Genomic DNA, 19,013 nt, shown 5'->3' on the forward strand with positions numbered 1-19,013 from the left:
TGTATTTATATACATATATATGTATTTATATATATTCATATATATTTATATACATATATATGTATTTATATATATACATATATTTATCTATATTTATTTATAGTAGATATAAATATATATGTATATAAATTACATATATATGTATTTATATATATATATGCATATATATTTATCTATATATATTTATAGATATAAATATATATATATATATGTATATAAATTAAAACTCTGATGAACCAGATTCTACAAAAACATTAGATTTAATTTTTTATAGGTTTTCATCATCATTTGATGTATTTGCACTCATTGTGTCTACTTTTAATGTTCATTTTTAAATGTGTGGTTTTCTTTCTTGTTCACATATATACATTTTATTTTTAGCTTTGCTTTAAAGTTCTTGTTTTGTGATTTGTACATTTGTGAGTTAAAATAAAGTTGAACTGAAGGTCGTCTCTTCTTTAAACATGTTTGAGGGAAATATTCCTGAGATCCAATAGTTTTGTCTTTTTATGATTTTCAGTTGAGTTAACAGTCATTAAAGTGAAAACAGGATTTCACGATGAAGCTGGCACCGTCTTTTTTTTATTTATTTTAATCTTCAACGCTCTGCTGGTCTCACTGATCCTTTCCTCCGGAGAGGAGGAGGCTGGGAGACTCATCCTCCCAGCTCCAGCTCAGCTGGTGACTCACAGAGGCTGTTCCAAGACCCCTGCCGCGCGTAATCATGAAGGTCCGACCCGCGCAGACAGGCGGACAGAGACGGGTCTGCGACGAACGGTGGAAGCGATTTTAAAAAACATTTTACGTGTAAAAAAATAGTAATCATTTTTAAATCGCTTCAGCAATTTTTTTTAAACATTTTTTGTATAAAAACAAAATATTATTTTATTTAAAAATCGCTTCCACCGTCCGTCCCAGACTGTCCAGTCCGCCTGACTGCCGGGTGGGATCGGGATTCAGCCTTCATGATTACGCGCGGCCGGGGTCTAGCAACGGCCATCTGTGAGTCCCCATCTCCAGCTTTGCAGTGACCAGCGGAGCTCTGAGCACACAAGGCTGGTATCCGGAACCCGAGCCTCCGAGTCAGCACATCGATGGATCTTCCGCGGTGACCAGCTGAACTTGGAGCCGGGGAGATGACGCTCTGCCCGGTCTGGCGCTCGGAGGCTCCGGACGGAGGATCGGGGTACACCAGCAGAGCTCCATCCAGCTTGCTCTAAATTATGTTGTCGGCCACCAAGCACAAAAAATGCCAGCACATCAACATTAGACCAAGATTTTGTCAGTATTGTTTTTAAAATCTTTAAAATAAGTCCAGCCGCTGCTCCAGTCCGAGAAATTGCAAATGGCGGATTATTATTTTGAAACGTTTCTGAAGGATCCAGTGACTCCGCCCCCGACTCCGCCCCCGACCAATCAGTGACCGACAGTGTTCTGACGTCACGTTTTTGTACCTCTTCGTACCGGTTAGAACCACAGAGCCAAGGGTACTGAAAATAGTAACAGGTGCTAAGTACCGGTACTAATGGAAAAGCCTCAGAACCGGGCCAAGTAGGGTCGAGTCGGCCCATACCGGTACTAATGGAAAAGGGGCAAAAGTTGAATTTTGTTACATTTGCAAATTATACTAATTAATTTTATTCAGGAAATTACATGACAGAATTAGTATCAACTGTAGAAAGGGAACTGATGATATTGATGATACGTCGGTGTTGAAATTGTGTTGCTGTATCACTTAATGGCGACATCTGCTGGATTTAAAAAGTCATTGCAGGCAAATCCAAAAACGTTCAAGACAAAAACAACTGGACTTTACTTGTAACAGAAGACGTTTCGCTCCTCATCCAAGGAGCTAACTCTGCGGATGAGGAGCGAAACATCTTCTGTTACAAATAAAGTCCAGTTGTTTTTGCCTTGAACGTTTTTGGATTTACCATGTCCTGGATGACTGAGAATCTTCACCAGCATATGTCATTGCAGGCAAATTCAATAAAGACTGGAAACAGACCGAACAAGGTTCATTTACAAGTTTTTATTTATTCACGTTTGCCATCATATATTTTGAATTTAAAAAATTCCACTACTAGGTCCAGAGAGTTTTTAAATAATAAACAAATCAAGTATTAGGCTACTTGCTTGTAGTGCAAAACGGTGCAAAAGATCAAATGTAGTTTTAGCCACATGTTTTAAACAAAAGAATATGTTGTTAACAGTTTCCAGTATTCTCATTTGAGAAATGAACAACAGAGCAGCAACTGAAAACACTTCACCCTCCAACCCTCTAGTGGGCGACGCCTTCAGCTTTAAAGGAAAGCTGACACAAAATGAGTCTGTGTCTTTGACCAGAGGGTAGTGATGTCAAAATGAAGCTTTTAGAATCATAGAATAATTTTGAACCATTGTGTCATAAAGTGGTTCACTACCCGAAGCTTCATTCAATTCCCTTGGGTGACATCTACTGGCAGTAGCGATTGTTGCACCAACTGAAGTCCTGCGAATACGATGCACTTCTTGCGTAATTAATAGCACTTATGTTTGTATATATGTGTGTTGTACATGTGTTCTTAGTACCTCATTAAAGATTCTGAGTAATTTACCCATATAACTGTAGGCTAATTTAAAAAGAATGTGAACTGTGGGTGTGTGTGTGTGTGTGGGGGGGGGGGGTCCGTGTGTCCTCTCCCAGAAAAATTGGAATGAAAGAGATGCCATTTTCTGCATTTTGGATTATTTTAACAGGTTGTTAAAAATTTGAATAAACTGGTTAAAAACAGGTCTCTCTTGACGAGGCTCAATGAGGCTAAACCTGCATAAATAAAGGTTGAATTGAAATTAATATTTTACAGAGCAACAATTAACAAGCCTGTGTATGAATGCACGTCCTTGATAGTCTGTCAGGTCCTAACCCCCCCCCCCCCCCCCCCCCCCCCGCCACACACACATACACACACACACACACACACTGCTGACTTGAACTCTTCTCAGCTGAATTCAGTCCTGTGTGTTCTGCTCTAATCTCACTGCCATCCATCCATTTATTTTAGATAAATTGTCTTTTCGACCTTTTGGTCGCTGTTATTTTGACTAATTAGTGCCGTTGTTTTGAAACATGATGTAATACACATCAAACATTTCACTCGGTTTTTTTTTTTACTGTAAGCTTATTTTTTATGTCTGAAATGTTATGCAATGTAATGTATGCAGGAGTTCCGACACACACATCCTGCAGAGCTGTGTGGAGACGCTGTGCGTAAAACAACGGTCTCAGGACGCATAGCTGGAGGAGGATGAAGACGCTCCCCGCGGGACATGCAGTCCGTGTCTCTGCTGGCAGGAGCGTGGCGCAGCCAGAACATCCACTCATTGTACTTTTAATAAATCATCAAAATAAAAATGCGCAATGACTTTGGACTTTTAGGGGCGGAGCTGGTGGATCCGAGTGGTCAAAATTATAGAGTTCCAGGATCTTGTTCTGACAGGATCCGACTCAAATGAACCACTGTCTGAATATCAAAAAACAAGAGCTGTTCATAACGTATATGTGTAGAACAGGGATGTGTACCGAGGCTTGAGCCATCTTAAATGCACTGAATCGCGCCAAATGTTTGAAACTCCGCCTGTCAACTCGAAGCAGTCAGCTGACTCGGTCTGAATGAAGCAGTGAAGTGGTTCACACGTCATTGGTGACGTCACATGAAGCGAGCTCCGGCCCACTGCTTCACCATAACTACCCTGTCGAGTTTGAAGCGTGCTTTGAAGCTTCGGTGTTAGAGGTAACATCACTACCAGAGGGTCTCACAGTAAAATCACACAACACAGCGTTCTTTTCACAGATCAGAGAGCAGGTTTCTCAAAAGATGACCAATGCTTAATTTAACTTTCGACGGGGGGAAAAAAACAACTTTCGACGTAACACAGCGTTTTGCGCATGCGTCAGAATACGGCAACACTACGGCAAGCCGGCCGTAGCTAGCTTGTAGCTTTGCTACTTAGCTCTCGAAGAAAAGATTTTAACGCCACTTGCGCACAGTTTTCAACAAAAAAAAAGCAACAATTAAACTGAAAACTCTGATTTTACATCAGACACAGCATTACTGCGGTTAGTTGGTAGAAGACAGATCTATATCGTAGGCTAAATTTCTATTGTTTCTACCGTGTACCGTTTACTGCATGTCAGTACTTCTGTTCAGAATAAAAGCTGCATGTCAACGCTCGTCATGAACAGATTGTGCCCATGTAAACAATACATTTGGTTTATTTTATCTGAAAATATTTCAATCCGGTCAAATAATTTTGCACATGTAAACATATCTAGTGTGCTGTGATAAAACTGCACATTTTACAGTGGCCTTTTATTGTGGTCAGCCTAAGACACACCTGTACAATAATCATGCTGTCTAATAAACATCTTGATCTGCTGGACCTGTGAGGTGGCTGGAACATCTCAGCAAAGGAGAAGTGCTCACTGACACAGATTTATGAACAATATTTAGGGAAAAAGGTCTACTGTGTATATAGAAAAGTCTTAGATCTTTAGTTCAGCTCATGAAAAATGGGAGCAAAAACAAAAGTGTTGCTTTTATATTTTTCAGTATAATAAAAAACATTATTATTATTTTTTCTTCTTTCGGCTGCTCCCTGCGTTAGGGGTCGCCACAGCGAACTAAGTCGCACAAAGACTTGGCAGTTATTTTTACGCCGGATGCCCTTCCTGACGCAATCACAGACCACCGAGCTACCACAGCCCTCTGTGTGGAGCAGAGAGCTGATATCTAGAACACCCGGAGGAGCAGATGGTGGGGGTTAAGGGCCTTGCTCAAGGGCCCAGAGTGGGAGGAATGAGGGTGGGGGCAGGTGTGGGTGCTTCACCTACCCCACCCACATTTTTGATGTTGTCGGCTTGAACCGGTGATCTTCCGATCACAGGCCCACCTTCTCTAACCTCTGTGCCACCACTCCCCTATAATAAAAAATATTAATAGAGTAATAATAATTTATATTTATATAAATAAAACGGTTCGCAGCCGAGTGTGACGCAGCTGGGATGAGGATCAGTTCCTCCAAATCTGAGGCCATGGTCTTGAGCCGGAAAAGGGTAGAGTGCCCTCTCCGGGGCAGGGAGGAGGTCCTGCCCCAAGTGGAGGAGTTCAAGTATCTCGGGGTCTTGTTCACGAATGAGGGAAAAATGGAGCGCGAGATCGATAGGTGGATAGGTGCAGCGTCTGCAGTGAAGCGGGCGCTGTACAGGTCTGTCGCAGTGAAGAGAGAGCTGAGTCAAAAGGCGAAGCTCTCAATTTACCGGTCGATCTACATTCCTGCCCTCATCTATGGTCATGAGCTTTGGGTTGTGACCGAAAGAACGAGATCTCAGATACAAGTGGCCAAAATGAGTTTTCTCCGCAGGGTGTCTGGGCTCTCCCTTAGAGATAGGGTGAGAAGCTCGATCATCCGGGAGGGACTCAAGAGTAGTGCCGCTACTTCTCCACATCGAGAGGAGCCAGTTGAGGTGGCTTGGGCATCTGGTTAGGATGCCTCCTGGACACCTCCCTGGTGAGGTGTTCCGGGCACGTCCCACCGGGAGGAGGCCCAGAGAAAAACCCAGGACACGCTGGAGGGACTATGTTTCTCGGCTGGCCTGGGAACGCCTTGGGATTCCTCCGGAGGAGCTGGACCAAGTGGCTGAAGAGAGGGAAGTCTGGGCCTCCCTACTTAGGCTGCTACCCCCGCGACCCGACCTCAGATAAGCGGAAGAAAATGGATGGATGGATGGATAAATAGGTGCAAAGAGGGAGGATGACATTATTATTGTATTGTATATTGAATAAAAATGTTCTGTTTGTTCATGTGTGGTTGTTGGTTTTGTTTGACATGTTTGTGTTCTGGGGATCCATGGCAAACTGAAAGGAGAGCCATAAGAAGCACTTGGGTTCTGCCTATTCCTTCTTGGTCATAAATGGTTTAATGATGTATTTATTTGTTTGAGTCATTTGCTCTCACCTGCAGTCTGTCTCTACGTTTGGAACACTGAGATCACCCGCCATGTTTCAAACAGCACGACCTGCCCTCTGATTGGCTCAAACTGTGAATCTGGTTCCCTTTACCATATTTTTCGGCATATAAGTCAGTTTTTTGCTAAATTTGCATGCCCTGTGACTTATATGCCGAAGCAACATATTTATGGATTTTTTTCCATATATATGGGGAGTGGTGGCGCAGAGGTTAGAGAGGTGGGCTTGTGATCCGAAGATTGCCAGTTCACGCCCCGGCCCCGACAACATCAAAATTGTGGGTGGGGTAGGTGAAACACCCACACTTGCCCCCACCCTCATTCGCCCCACTCTGGGCCCATGAGCAAGGCCCTTAACCCCCACCATGTGCTCCCTAAACAGGTCTCTCTTGAAAATGAGTTATCGTGGCTCAATGAGACTAACCTGGATAAATAAAGGCTAAATGAAAAAAAAAAAAAAAAAAATATATATATATATATATATATATATAAACAAATTTTTGCCTGAGATATCACTGTTTTCATTCATTGACTGAAAATATTGAACACTACCATTTTCAACCACTAGATGACACTCGAGTAGTATGGCATGCCGTTGTGTCATGTAATAGGTAAGTGGCTATCAATGACACAATCAGCTTGCCATAGCCTGCCACCTTCATCCAGCTCGCCTGGAGCAACCACCAAATCAGCTTCATTTCGCTGCACCGCCACGGTGAAATGCAGCTGATTTAAAGTGCATTTATTAAGTAAAAGTTCAACTGAGACACACCTTTACTATTATGTCGAGCAAACAAATAATTGTTTTAGGTGGTTTTCTTGTCAAATTTGGAAGAAACAAGCAGTGTTCCTCCTTCTTTTCTCATCTCTGTGTGCTCCCTGAGCACTGAGGCAGCACATACTTTTGAAATACAGCTGATTTGACCATTAAAAGTCCTTTTATTAATCAAATGTTAGACTGAGACACACCTTTATGAGGGGTGGGTGTAGTATTTCTTCTGGGGTGGGGACTGGGTGGATGTCCTTGGGGGCGGCCTGGGACTGTGCATGGCCGACTGGCTGGCCCCTTTCCTGTGGTGGGGGCTCGCTCCCGGTGCTTCCTGGCTCTGTCGGCATTTGGGCGGACGCTCTTGGAACTTGAGGTGGGCACATGGCTATGGGTGGTGGTATGACTTTACTCTCGCCCCATGTGCCTGTGCTCACTTACAACGGTTGCATTTAGACACTAGGGTTTGGATAGAGTTGGGGTGGAGGGGAAACTGGCATCATGCCCGCCTTTGCTCCTTCTTCTTTCCTTTTTAATGGCACTATACAACAACACACATCAACAGCACATCTAGGGGCGGGGGTGTATGTGTCAGGGTCTTTTTTTTTTTCTCACCCCCCTAGTTCCCCAACTGCCATTCCTGGGGTGGGGTCCGGGATAAGGGCAGGCCGTCAGGTGTTGACCAGGACTATGTGGGGGTTCGGGGTCTGGGGGATTGCCATGGGCGGTGCTGGCGCTGTGCTCTCCCTGGTGTCGATAAACCTGGTGTCAAGTGATGATGTAGCAGACAACCAGCTTTAATAAAGGTGAAGCCTGATCAAGTTCTCCTCAGCAGCTGAAAACAGAAGGACTGAACTTCTGCTTTAAATCAAGCTAAATATAAAAATGTGTAATCAAAAGTGTTTACCAATAATCAACAAGTAATCAACTAATGATATGTATTGATTTATAAGAATTGTATAATCCATTGTATAATTGTGTGATTTACTTGAAAAGTGTTGAAGTGAAAAGAGCAAGATCCGAGGCCTGATGTAACTATAGACAAGTCTGGACATGCCTGTCTAAGACAAGTCTGTACTTGCCTTGAGCAAAGGAAAGAGAGCAGAGGCCAGCTATGAATGTATGAAAAACAAGCTGAGAATAGTGATCAATGTATAACCTTTGTAAAAGTTTTGCATGAGTTATTTTGAACTATTAGAGAAAAGCATGTGTAATTGAAGAAGCCATGGTAACAAAACAGAAGGTCATGAGGTTCAACTCAACTCATCTCGTGGTGACGCACTTCTGAGCAAAACAGGAAACACAAAGTGAATAACAAGTTCTGGAAAGTACCAGAAGCAGAGCGAAAACAACTTTGGGGAAAAACCCAAAGAACCGGTTAGAACCGGTTGAAGTGCAAAACAAAAGTCAGTTACTGGAAAAAAGATGATATCATTTTCCAGGAAAGGCCCCTAACCCCTCCTTAAGAGGAGGAGGGGAAAAGAAGTCTTTAAATACAGGCTGAACTGATGAAACTTGGTCAAAGCTGAGTCGAAGAGTCGAGCAGAAGGAACTACAAGCAGGAAGCAGTCAGAGGATCAGAGACGCCCGAAAGAAGTTGGATTTTATCGGTTTGAGACAAGGCTGGGATTTACTTCTCTTCTCACTGAAATGGGATTGGATTTAAGTCTCCACTTGCAACTGCAGACTGAAGAAGTGTCCTACTTCTAAAAAGCTTGGCCAGGGCTCATCCAAAGCTCTGATTTCTTCAATTTGGCATAAGCTGCTTCTGGTTTGGGTTGGCCCGTACTTCCCTCCTGGGAGGCGGGAAATATGCCACTTGCCATCACAAAGATTCCCTGAGGGTCACCTTAGAATCATGGTAAGCGGACTGCCCTGTCCTTCTGGTCTAAATAAATTAATTCATCAGATTAGAAATTTAGCATACAGGATAAATTCAAGAGTATTAAACTGGGTACTAGTGGGTTTTGCTCGGAGGTGTTTCTGGTTCATGAGGGAGTTGAGAGAAAACCTCTTTTGGCTTGATGTGTGAAAGGTCTGAGTGAAGGTAGTGTTCACAAAATCCCCAAGGGCTCTTGGGGATTAGAAGTCATCAAGAGGAATCCATTACCTTATTTTAGTGAAGAAAGTGTATCCTGTGTAATCATGAAAATTAATCATAAAATTGTGCCTGTTGCTGTACCCCTGCGCAAATTGTTGATTAAAGCAAAGCAAAACGTATAAATCTGGACTATTATTTCACCCTTATTGAACAAATACATGGCAATGCTTGGTTCACTTAACAACATAAAAATGGGAGGTTTTGAAAGGTTTACTAGCCAATGAGTGACAAACACCCTTGGGCCCATCATCCAGGGCCCTAAAGATTACCAGAACAGTTAACAATTGCAACGCTACATTGAGAGGTGAGCGGCCACAACGTGAGTTTCTCTGGACCAGATGACCCATCCCTGCTGCTTGGAGGTTCTAGGTAACAGAGTGAGATTAGGGTGTGACTCATGGATAGAAGGTCGTTAATTTTCTGGATGAATCACCTCGTCGCAGCCTTAATGAGGCTACTTTAGACAGCTGCAGGTAATACCACGGCGCTGAGGTTAGCTTCCGGACCCCTTGGAGGAGAGGCTGCAAGCAAAGGTGCTTATCGCTACTTCCAGTGGTCACCTTTGCTAATCAGAAAGCAAAACACTGGGGTTGTTAGGACCCCCTGAGCTTGGCTCTAGGGTGCCATGGTTGGCCTGCTGGCCGGGGTGGCTGGCGGGGCGGCTGGCGGGCGGTCGGCTGGGGGCGCGTGCTTGGTTGTTGGCGGTGTTTGGGGGTGGTCGGTGGCGTGACCTCTTCGTGCCGGGGGGTGTCCTGTCGGCTGGGCGTGGCCTGGGCCAGGTCTGGGATATTGGCTCCTCTCCGCTCGAGAATGAATGGATCTACCTCCTGGGTTTGGGCATGGGCTGCCCCCTGTAGAGGGCGGGTACATATCTTGGACCTGGGGGGTATAGAGTGCGTATCGGGAATAAGAATGAAATGTATTGTTATTGTATGTCTTTGAGTGAGTGAGTGTGAGAATGAGGCTGGGACTGTGTGATTGTGTCTGTGTATGAATGGGTATTTGTTAGGCCGAGACTCGGACTGCCCCCTCTTTGATACAACTGGGGGTGCTTGGCATCGCGCCCCTATCGCGCGGCCCCCTGGTGGGGTGGGCCCTTGGTGTCGGGGGCTGGGCGCTTGGGCGTGTGTCGGCTCGGCCTGGTGTCTGCCTGGTGGGGCTCGGGTCCTCTGGCCCTGTCAGGCCTTGGCCTGGGTGGTGTGAGTCCTCGGTGCCCGGGCCTCGGTGCCCGGGCCTCGGTGCCCGGGCCTGGACCTGCATCTGTGCGGCGGGTTCCGGCGGGGGCCTATGAGTTTGTCGCTGTTGGCCCCGGGGGGGTCACTGTATGTGGTCGCTGGTGGGGATCTTCCGGTTCTCCCCTGTGGTCCGATCTGGGGGGTGGTTGAGTGGTTCGTCCTGTGTGGGTGGCCCTGGGGGCTCCGCGGTCGGGGTCCCTCCTGGGGTCTTGGGCTCTGGTCCCCCCTTTTTCGTCTTCCTCTGGTCTTGGGGGTTGGGTCTCTGCTGCTTCACAGTTACTATTAAATGTTCTATTAGAGAAGCCTTATACACTTATGCATGCTCACAACCACATACAAATAGATGCAGGGATGCTTATGTAGGCTTTATATGTAGATATATAGATATGTATATGAATGTATATTCATGTGTATGTATATATGTATATAGGTGTAGGTATGGGTATATATATTTATGGAAACTTACTGCAAAGCCATGAATATTTTAAGTTCTTTATACATATGTATTTTGTTGCTGTGTTTTGTCATGTTCTTTGCAGGTGAACAGACAGTGGCCAGGTGTTTTGCCGTGTGCTCTCTTTGTGTATATTTCTTATATTTTGGAGTCTTACTTTGTCTTTTCTTTCTTTCTATCCTATTACAAAAAAAAAAAAAAAAAACTACACTAGATAATCGCTAGAATAAATATTTCATAATAATGGTGTGGAGAGGATGGCTGTAAGGGGAGAAGGGAGGCCATCAAATACAAAAAAAAAAAAAAAGACTGAGACACACCTTTACTATAATGTCAAGCAAACAAGTCGTTGTTTTTAGGTGCTTATCTTGTTAAATTTTCAAGAAATGAACAGCGTCTCGCCCCTCTGCACGTGCACGCTTACGCGTATTGGATTTTGAAATACAGCTGATTTGAATGTCAAAGTGCATTTTTTTATTAAGGAAAAGTTAGACTAAGACACACCTTTACTACAATTTCGAGCAAACAAATAATTGTTTTTAGGTGCTTATCTTGTTAAATTTCTAAGAAATGCAGAGGCTCATCTCTCTGCGTGACTGCCGCTTCCGCGAATCGGGTTTTGAAATGCGGCGGATTTGACCATTAAAGTACATTTATTAAGCAAACATTAGACTGAGACACACCTTTACTATAATTTTGAGCAAACAAATAATTGTTTTTAAGTGGTAATCTTGTTAAAGTCCTCCCGTACACACTCATGCGGCTGCCAAATCGATTTTTGGCACAACACCAGCCCACATTTCCGGGTTGTCAGTGGTGACGCTTAATAGATGCGACTTATATGGTGACGCAACATATTTATGGATTTTTCCACTTTATTAGACATATTTGGACTGATGTGACTTATAGGACGGTGCGACGTGTACAGCAGAAAATACAGTATTTGTTGAAAGCAGTGTCAGTTCAATTCATGTATCATTTTTAGACTGGATGGATTTAACAAGGCCACAACAAAACACGTCTCTTTCAGTTTTATTTATGATGAAATCTGTCGCAGCGATGGAGAACTTTCATTCAGTTGTCCACAGGACAACCTTGAGGTGAGATCTGGTTGTTCGAGACAAAAACAGGTTGTCTCAGACAAACAGAAAGCGTTGTCGACCTCCGATTCATTCATTCACTGCAAATGAAGTTCTGCAGTGCCAAACGTTCCTGCTGTTTCCCCAATCAGCTGAGTTAGTTCCTGCTTTATGTACGAGCTCAAAGTGTTTCAGTTTTGCTACACAAAAACAGAGTGCACGCACACAAACATGCACACGCACGCACACAGTTCCATTCTGACCTCTTAGCGCTCTCAAGCCCTTCCTTTCCATGCACCAGTTTGGTCACTTCTGCAGCCAGTCGTTTTTGTGCGAGCCGTTTGCTGGGGTCCACTCTCTGCTGCTCCATGAGTTTGTCCACCTCAGCCGCAGGTAGAAACGTAAACAACTTCAGGTACCTGCAAAATGTGCAGACATCAGCTTCTTACAGTGTGCATGATCAAATCCTTCACAAAATTAGTTTAAAATCTGGATTTTTAATCCCATAAGCAGAAGTGATGAGCTGTCACCTCCACCTACCCCTCCACACTGGCATCAGGCTGCCTGAAGAAGAACTGGTACAGTTCAAATGGAGCCGTCTTATCCCTGTTCAGCCACACTGCGTTGCCTGCAGTTTTTCCCAGCTTGTCCCCGACAGAGCTGGTCACCAGCGGCATGGTGAGGCCATACACCTCCTCACCGCTCACTCTGAAAATAAACAAGGACCTCTGTGTTACAGGGCTGCTTTATAAAATCACAGACAGAGAACCTGCACATCAAGACAGAAGCCAAACCGAAGAAAAGCACGTCTGTATTAAAGGCTGGTTGGAGTGGTATAGTTGATAAAGCTGGGTTGATACAAGCAGATTCAAAACGTTTGTGTATTAGTTATGATGGACTGAAGAGAGACCCCAACAGGCAAAATTATTGTTTTATTGTGTTATTTGCTTGTGAAATGGGCTAAAACTTAAAATTAGTCAGACAGTTCAAATCTGTGCTCATTACCTGAAAATTCCTTCAACTTTATTTCTACAGGTTAGTGTCATTGAGCCACGAGGATTCATTTACAAGAGACCTGTTCAGAAGATAAGCTATCTGCTAAGTAAAAAAAATCTATAAAGTGACTCCTAAAAACCCAAACAGTTATTAGAAGAGCATGTCAGGGACACAGAATTGTGCACGTTTTATATAACTAAATCTTTTAATAAGCCAGACTTTCTTGTTATCTTTTAAAGTGGTTTTGGTTACTAGTTTTTCAGATGTTCTGAAGGTCTTTTAAAAATTATTTCTATTTTTGCTGCTTTACTTATGTTTGTTTACTTATGTTTGTTTACTTATGTTTGCACCTGACCATGAAAACATAACGTGCAGGGGTGCAAAACAACTGGTCAAGTGGAGGACAAAATATGTGTTAGGCTTAAAATAAAACATGAACTGCACATAAAACTAATCAGAAAATCACAGTTTGTTTAAACCAGCAAAGAGACCTGAGAGCTGAACCATTCTTCACTTGATGATGAGAAGTTCTCACTTGGCTCATTATTTTCTGTCAAACTGAGTTCTTTGTTATTTTTCATAGACTCAACCGAAATGGCAATAAATGACATATTTGTGACAGAAAGCTGCTAAATCACGTATTTAAATTTAGTTCTTAGCAATGTTTACGTGTCAACCCAACACAGGGACATTTTAATTTCTTAATAATTATATCAGAGTAAAATGGCACAAACAAAAACAATCTTCTTAAAAGGTAAAAAGACTCAAAAATGTTTCTGAAGATACAAAAGAGCTCTCAATTTTAAACTAAAAAAGTTGCAGCACCCATCTCCTGAATGAGCTGAATGTTTTGCTACATAAATGGCTAAAGTAGGGGCACGGTGGTGCAGTTGGTGGTTCTCCTGTGGTGAGTTCATGGCCCTGTCGGAAATTTTACCACCGGACTGTTCTTATTTTAATGCTCCGAGAACATCAGGCAAAGGTGGTGGATTATTAACTATTTTCAAAAAACGATGGAACTGCAAACTGGTACAGATACCAGCTAATTTTTAGCTTCGAACTGCTGTGTTTTGAGGTGGGCCGTTCAAATCCTGTTTTTTCTGCTGTGTTATACAGGCCACCCAAATATAATAAGGACTTCATGGCTGAACTCTCTGACTTTTTAACTTGGATTCTTCTCAGATATGATCGGGTTTTGATTCTGGGAGATTTCAATATACATGTCTGGTGCCCTGAAAAGCCGTTGACTCAGGACTTTCTAGATCTGATCCAGTCTCTGAACTTTGTACAGAATGTTGCAGGACCAACTCACCAGCATGGCCACACACTGGATTTAGTGTTAACCTATGGTTTATCTGTTTCTGAGTTAGAAATTGGGGATGCAGTTTTCTCTGACTACAAACCCATTTCTTTCAACACTTCTTTTGTCAACAAGTTCAAACCCCTCCCCCTCCAGCCAGGCCTGGTCAAATATTTAACCCTTCCACTGCTGCGCTCTTTTCATCTGCTTTTACTAAAAACTCTCTCTCAGTCTGTGAATCCTCTTCCATGAACACTCATGAGCTAATCACTGTACACCAAGAGACCTGTGCTAAGGTGCTTGACCTAGTTGCACCATTAAAAATTTGGCATCAAAGTGCACTCCACACCCTTGGATGAATGAGATCACTCGCACAGCCAAACATCAATGCAGGAAAGCCAAACGTAAATGGAAGAAGGACAAACTTCACGTTTCTTTTATCATGCTAAAATCATGTGACAAAGAGTACCAGGCCACTGTTAAATCAGAAAAAAAAAAAAATATTTCTCCCAAATCATCACCTCAAACAGCCACAATCCCCGCGTTCTTTTCAATACCATTAACGCCATTTTAACTGTGCCTCAGTCTGCCGACATGGAGGTCTCTGCAGTTACGTGTGATGACTTTGCCAGTTTCTTTGTTAAAAAGATTGAGTCGATCAGGTCACTGATTCCTCACACCACAGCTGACCCCTCTGTCTTTGTCCCCTCCACATCAGTCTTTAACCAGTTTGAACCCATTTCCCTCTCATTTCTAAATGACGTCATTGGTCATATGAAACCCTCAGGTTCCCTTGCTGACCTCATCCCTGCATCGTTTTTTAAACAGGTCCTACCCTCCATTGGACTCTCTGTTCTTGACATCATAAACAGCAGAATGGCTACAGGTGTAGTTCCTGATGCTTTTAAACATGCAGTGGTAACTCATTTAATAAAAAAACCCGGACTTGACCCTTCAACCTGCTCAAACTTCAGACCTATCTCCAAACTTCCCTTTCTTTCTAAGATCCTGGAGAAAATAGTTTTCACTCAATTAAACAAGTTCTTGAGTCGAAATTCTATTCTTGAGATCTTTCAGTCTGACTTTAAGAAACTACACAGCACAGAAACAGCCTTAGTTAGGGTCTGCAACGACATTCTTCTGGCAAATGATTCTGGTCAGTCTGTAGTCCTGGTACTCCTTGACCTTACCACTGCATTTGATACTGTGGACCACAGTATCCTTTTATCCCGGCTAGAACACTGGGTTGGGATTACTGGTGCAGCGTTAAAATGGTTCCATTCATACCTGAGCGACAAGGAGTTTCTGTGTTAATTTTGCTAACACTATCTACTTCAGTGCCTCTTTCCTGCGGGGTCCCGCAAGGCTCTATTCTTGGAACCCTTCTGTTTTCTTTGTATCTCCTCCCCTTAGGGTCTATCTTGAGGAAACATGGTCTTTCCTTTCATTGTTATGCTGATGACTCTCAGATTTATCTGCCGTTAACACCTAACAGTTCCTCCTCCATTCGCCCTTTGTTAAAATGTCATGATGACATCAAGACTTGGATGGCTGCAAACTTTTTGAGTTTTAGGCCCTATTTACACGGACACAATGGGGGGAAATGTAGGTTTTTTCGTATGTTAATTAGAGGAAAAGATTTGCGTTGACACGGTCGCATTTTGGGTTTACATGCATCCGGAGGATTCCCCCCCGCCCTCCCGATTCCGCTGTAGTTACCATGCCAGGTCATTAGATGGCGCTGTGAATTTTGTACCTTCACCTAATGCGCATGCATGCTGCCTCGGCACGTTGTTTTCCTCTGGGCTAACCAGCTAACAACAACGTAACGTAACAACAAGTTAAAGCTGGATTCTGGCTGGATTTTGGATGAGAGTCGACAGATTTGACGCCAAGCGGGACCGCTTCGTCTAACAGCTCCACACCGGTCGCTGAGTGGACCAGAACCGAGTCGACTATGTCGGACTTTACTCCGTGATAATCAGTAGCTGTTTTACAGCAGGTAAATCAACGTTCTTAATAATGCTAGCTTGTGTTTACTTCGGTAACAAAACAACCAAGTTTTTATTTTTTCCTGAAAGAAGAAGAAGCTGTCCTTCCACCAGGCGGACCAGTTCTGAACGAGGCCCAGATGAACTGCAGGAGGACGTCGAAGAGAGATGTTGATGAACTATTTATTTAAAATTCCCCTCAGTTGTTTTATTCAATCCATTCAAGTTCAGGTAACGTGTTTTAATAGTGTGTTCAGTTTAATTGTCATTGTTTGTGTGACATACAGTTTGTGGTGTTGAATAAATAAATAAAAATTAAACCTGATGTCTTCATTTTCAACTTCAGTGTTCACGCTTTATGTTTATCATAATTTTAAATTTGAATTACATAATGTCCAGATAGCTTCATTTAGCTCAGAGCTTCATTATATTTCACACTAACATAAATATTGTTTATTATTATTAAACTTGTTATTTAGCACGTTTATGTTATAGTGCAGCGTGACGTGTGCGCGTGCCTCGTTCTATAAACAGCGACATTAGAACTGGATCAGATTGTGTCTCTTCCAACACAGATGTCGGTCACAGCACCTGAATCTGACGTAAATTAACTACGAGATTAAAATATATTCCATCAGTCGAGGTTCTGAAGGCAGTGTATCCGCCGCCATGTTGATAGAAATATAGCATCTGTCCGCGCGTGCGTGTGCGCATGTGGTTTAACACAAAGCCTCAGCGGGAGATGTTTACATTATCAGCTGGGGGTCAGCGAAAAACCTCCACTCTGGAAGGTGGATTCAGAAACCTCCAGATTCAAAAAGGGGGGTCACTGGTGTCGTGTAAATGATCAGCAGAACCGCAGAGAGAAACCTGCGGATACACTCAAAATACGCGCTGTATAAACAGCCCCTTAATGATCAGAAGACTGAGGTCATTGTGTTTAACCCTAGCTCTGCCACTGATCCTGCAAACCTGGACTCCCTTCAGCCATATCTAAAACAGTCTGTTACCAAGCTCGGGAAAGTTTGAGACTTGGACTTTAAGTTTAATAAGCAGATAAATTCTGTTCTTCAAAAAAGCTTCTATCAGCTAAGGCAGATAGCTAAGCTCAAGTCCGTGCTGTCCAGATCCGACCTTGAAAAATTAGTCCATGCATTTATTACAACCCGGCTGGACTACTGTAACGCTTTATGCTGGGGTCAGTCAGGTCTCTCTCTCACGTCTCCAGTTTGTCCAAAATGCTGCAGCTCGGCTACTAACAGGAACTCACAGGTTTGAGCACATTACTCCAGTTCTGTCCTCCCTTCACTGGCTTCCTGTGCGTGTCAGAGTTGATTTTAAGACTCTTCTGCTATTTAAGTGTGTTAATGGCCTTGCACCCTCATACCTCTCTGACCTACTTCATCCTTATGCTCCTTCTTGGGCCTTGAGATCATCAGACCAGCTGCTTTTGGCCATACCAAAAACCAGCTGAAGCTCAGAGGAGATTGGGCGTGTTCAGTCATGGGCCCTAAACTCTGGAATAATCTGCCCATCAACATTTGACAGGCCACCTCAGTCTCTATTTTTAAATCTCTCCTCAAAATACATCTGTACTCACTGACACATCTGTACTCATTGGCATTTAACACTGTCTGATCTCATTTGGTATTTCGTTGTTGATGATTGTGTTCATTTTGTTTTACTCCCTGACATTTAACGCAGGGTGATTTGATTTAGTATTTCATCGTTTCTCATTATATTTGTTTTTATGCTTTTATTCACGTTGCTGTAATATGTTGTTATTAATATTTGATGCTGTGATCTTTTTTGGTAAGCACTTTGATAACAGTTACTGTTTTAAATGTGCTATATAAATAAATGTGGCTTGACTCCAAAAAAAAAAAAAAAAACTTCTTAGAAAAACCTGGAAATCTGACATCCTTGTGTGTGGGTCACCTGGACTCTGTCCAGTACTGAATATGAACACATGATGGTTTCCTGGACATACTTGTGAATGTACTCGTGTCCAGACATCAGATTGCCCAGCTGGTCGGTGCCTCCGAGCTGAACCCTGCAGCCGTAGACTTGGTTCAGGTGGTGGAAGTCGTAAGCTTGGAACATCTGGTAGGTGAACTCGGCCAGGCTCATCCCGTCTGTGCTCTTCAGCCGGGCCTGCACGCTGTGGCGGCTCAGCATGGTGCCCATCCGGAAGTGCCTCCCGGCCTCCGACAAGAAGTCCACGACGCTGCAGTTTTTATACCAGCTCAGGTTGTTCAGGACAGTGACGCTGCCCAGCGTCTTGGAGCTCTCGTGAAAATACACTTCGTGGTTGGTGAAAATCCTCTGAATGCTTTCCCGAATGCTGTGGGTGTTGGCCGCCACGACCTCGGCGGACATCCGCTCCCGCTCGCTCGCCTTCCCGCTCGGGTCTCCGATTTGTGCCGTCGCTCCTCCGAGTAAAGCGATGACATGATGGCCGGCGCTTCGAAAGTGCAGCAGGCCAATGAGTGCGAGGAGGTTGCCCACATGGAGACTGTCGGCTGTGGGGTCAAAGCCGCAGTATACAGTCTGAGAGCCGGCCTGGAGCAGCCGGGGGAGCTGGTCCTGCGCTGCGTGTTCTGGGAACGAGTCCTTCAGAATGCCGCGTTTGTGCAGAGACAACAAGAGGCTGCTGCGCGCGGGAGAGCAGCAGTGAAGCTTAGAGTCGAGTGCGAGGCGAATACGTGCTCGTCTCAGGAAACTACGGGACACAAGCCGCCATACATGACAACACACCATGGGTGCCGCCATGTTGATCAATGTGACCCGGAAGTGGAGCTGGAGAAACCGTTGAAGAGTTGAGCGCCTCCTGGTGTCCTGGTTCTAACGACAGCCACAGAAAAACCGCAGGATCATGTTGTATTATATTTTCACATTAAGAATTACATTTTTAAACGTTGCATACCACTGTATTGTAAAAATAAACATACAAACTCATTCTTATCAGTAAAAGGCTACATTAACTTCACACAGGCTCTCACACTCGTACATTTTCATCTTTAATGCATGAACTTTAGTACATGAACACGAACAGACACATCCTGAAATTTGCAGATGACGCTG

The 19,013-nt window shown here is 43.7% G+C and overlaps 1 protein-coding gene across 1 annotated transcript in view; it reads right to left on the minus strand.

The window, feature by feature from the left end:
• Positions 1-18,702, minus strand: part of yars2 (tyrosyl-tRNA synthetase 2, mitochondrial) — a 42,570-nt gene extending 23,868 nt beyond the window's left edge. Inside the window, exons 1-3 of the mRNA XM_037683032.1 lie at positions 17,920-18,702; positions 12,183-12,350; positions 11,906-12,061 (exon numbers count right to left, since the gene is read on the minus strand). Of these exons, the coding sequence (XP_037538960.1) occupies positions 11,906-12,061; positions 12,183-12,350; positions 17,920-18,701 (1,106 nt within the window). The 5' untranslated portion in view covers position 18,702. The remainder of the gene's footprint in view (positions 1-11,905; positions 12,062-12,182; positions 12,351-17,919) is intronic.
• Positions 18,703-19,013: the final 311 nt, after the last annotated feature.

Source organism: Nematolebias whitei, chromosome 10, assembly GCF_014905685.2.
Source record: "Nematolebias whitei isolate Nwh7 chromosome 10, NemWhi1, whole genome shotgun sequence".
Classification (NCBI taxonomy): Eukaryota; Metazoa; Chordata; class Actinopteri; order Cyprinodontiformes; family Rivulidae; genus Nematolebias; species Nematolebias whitei.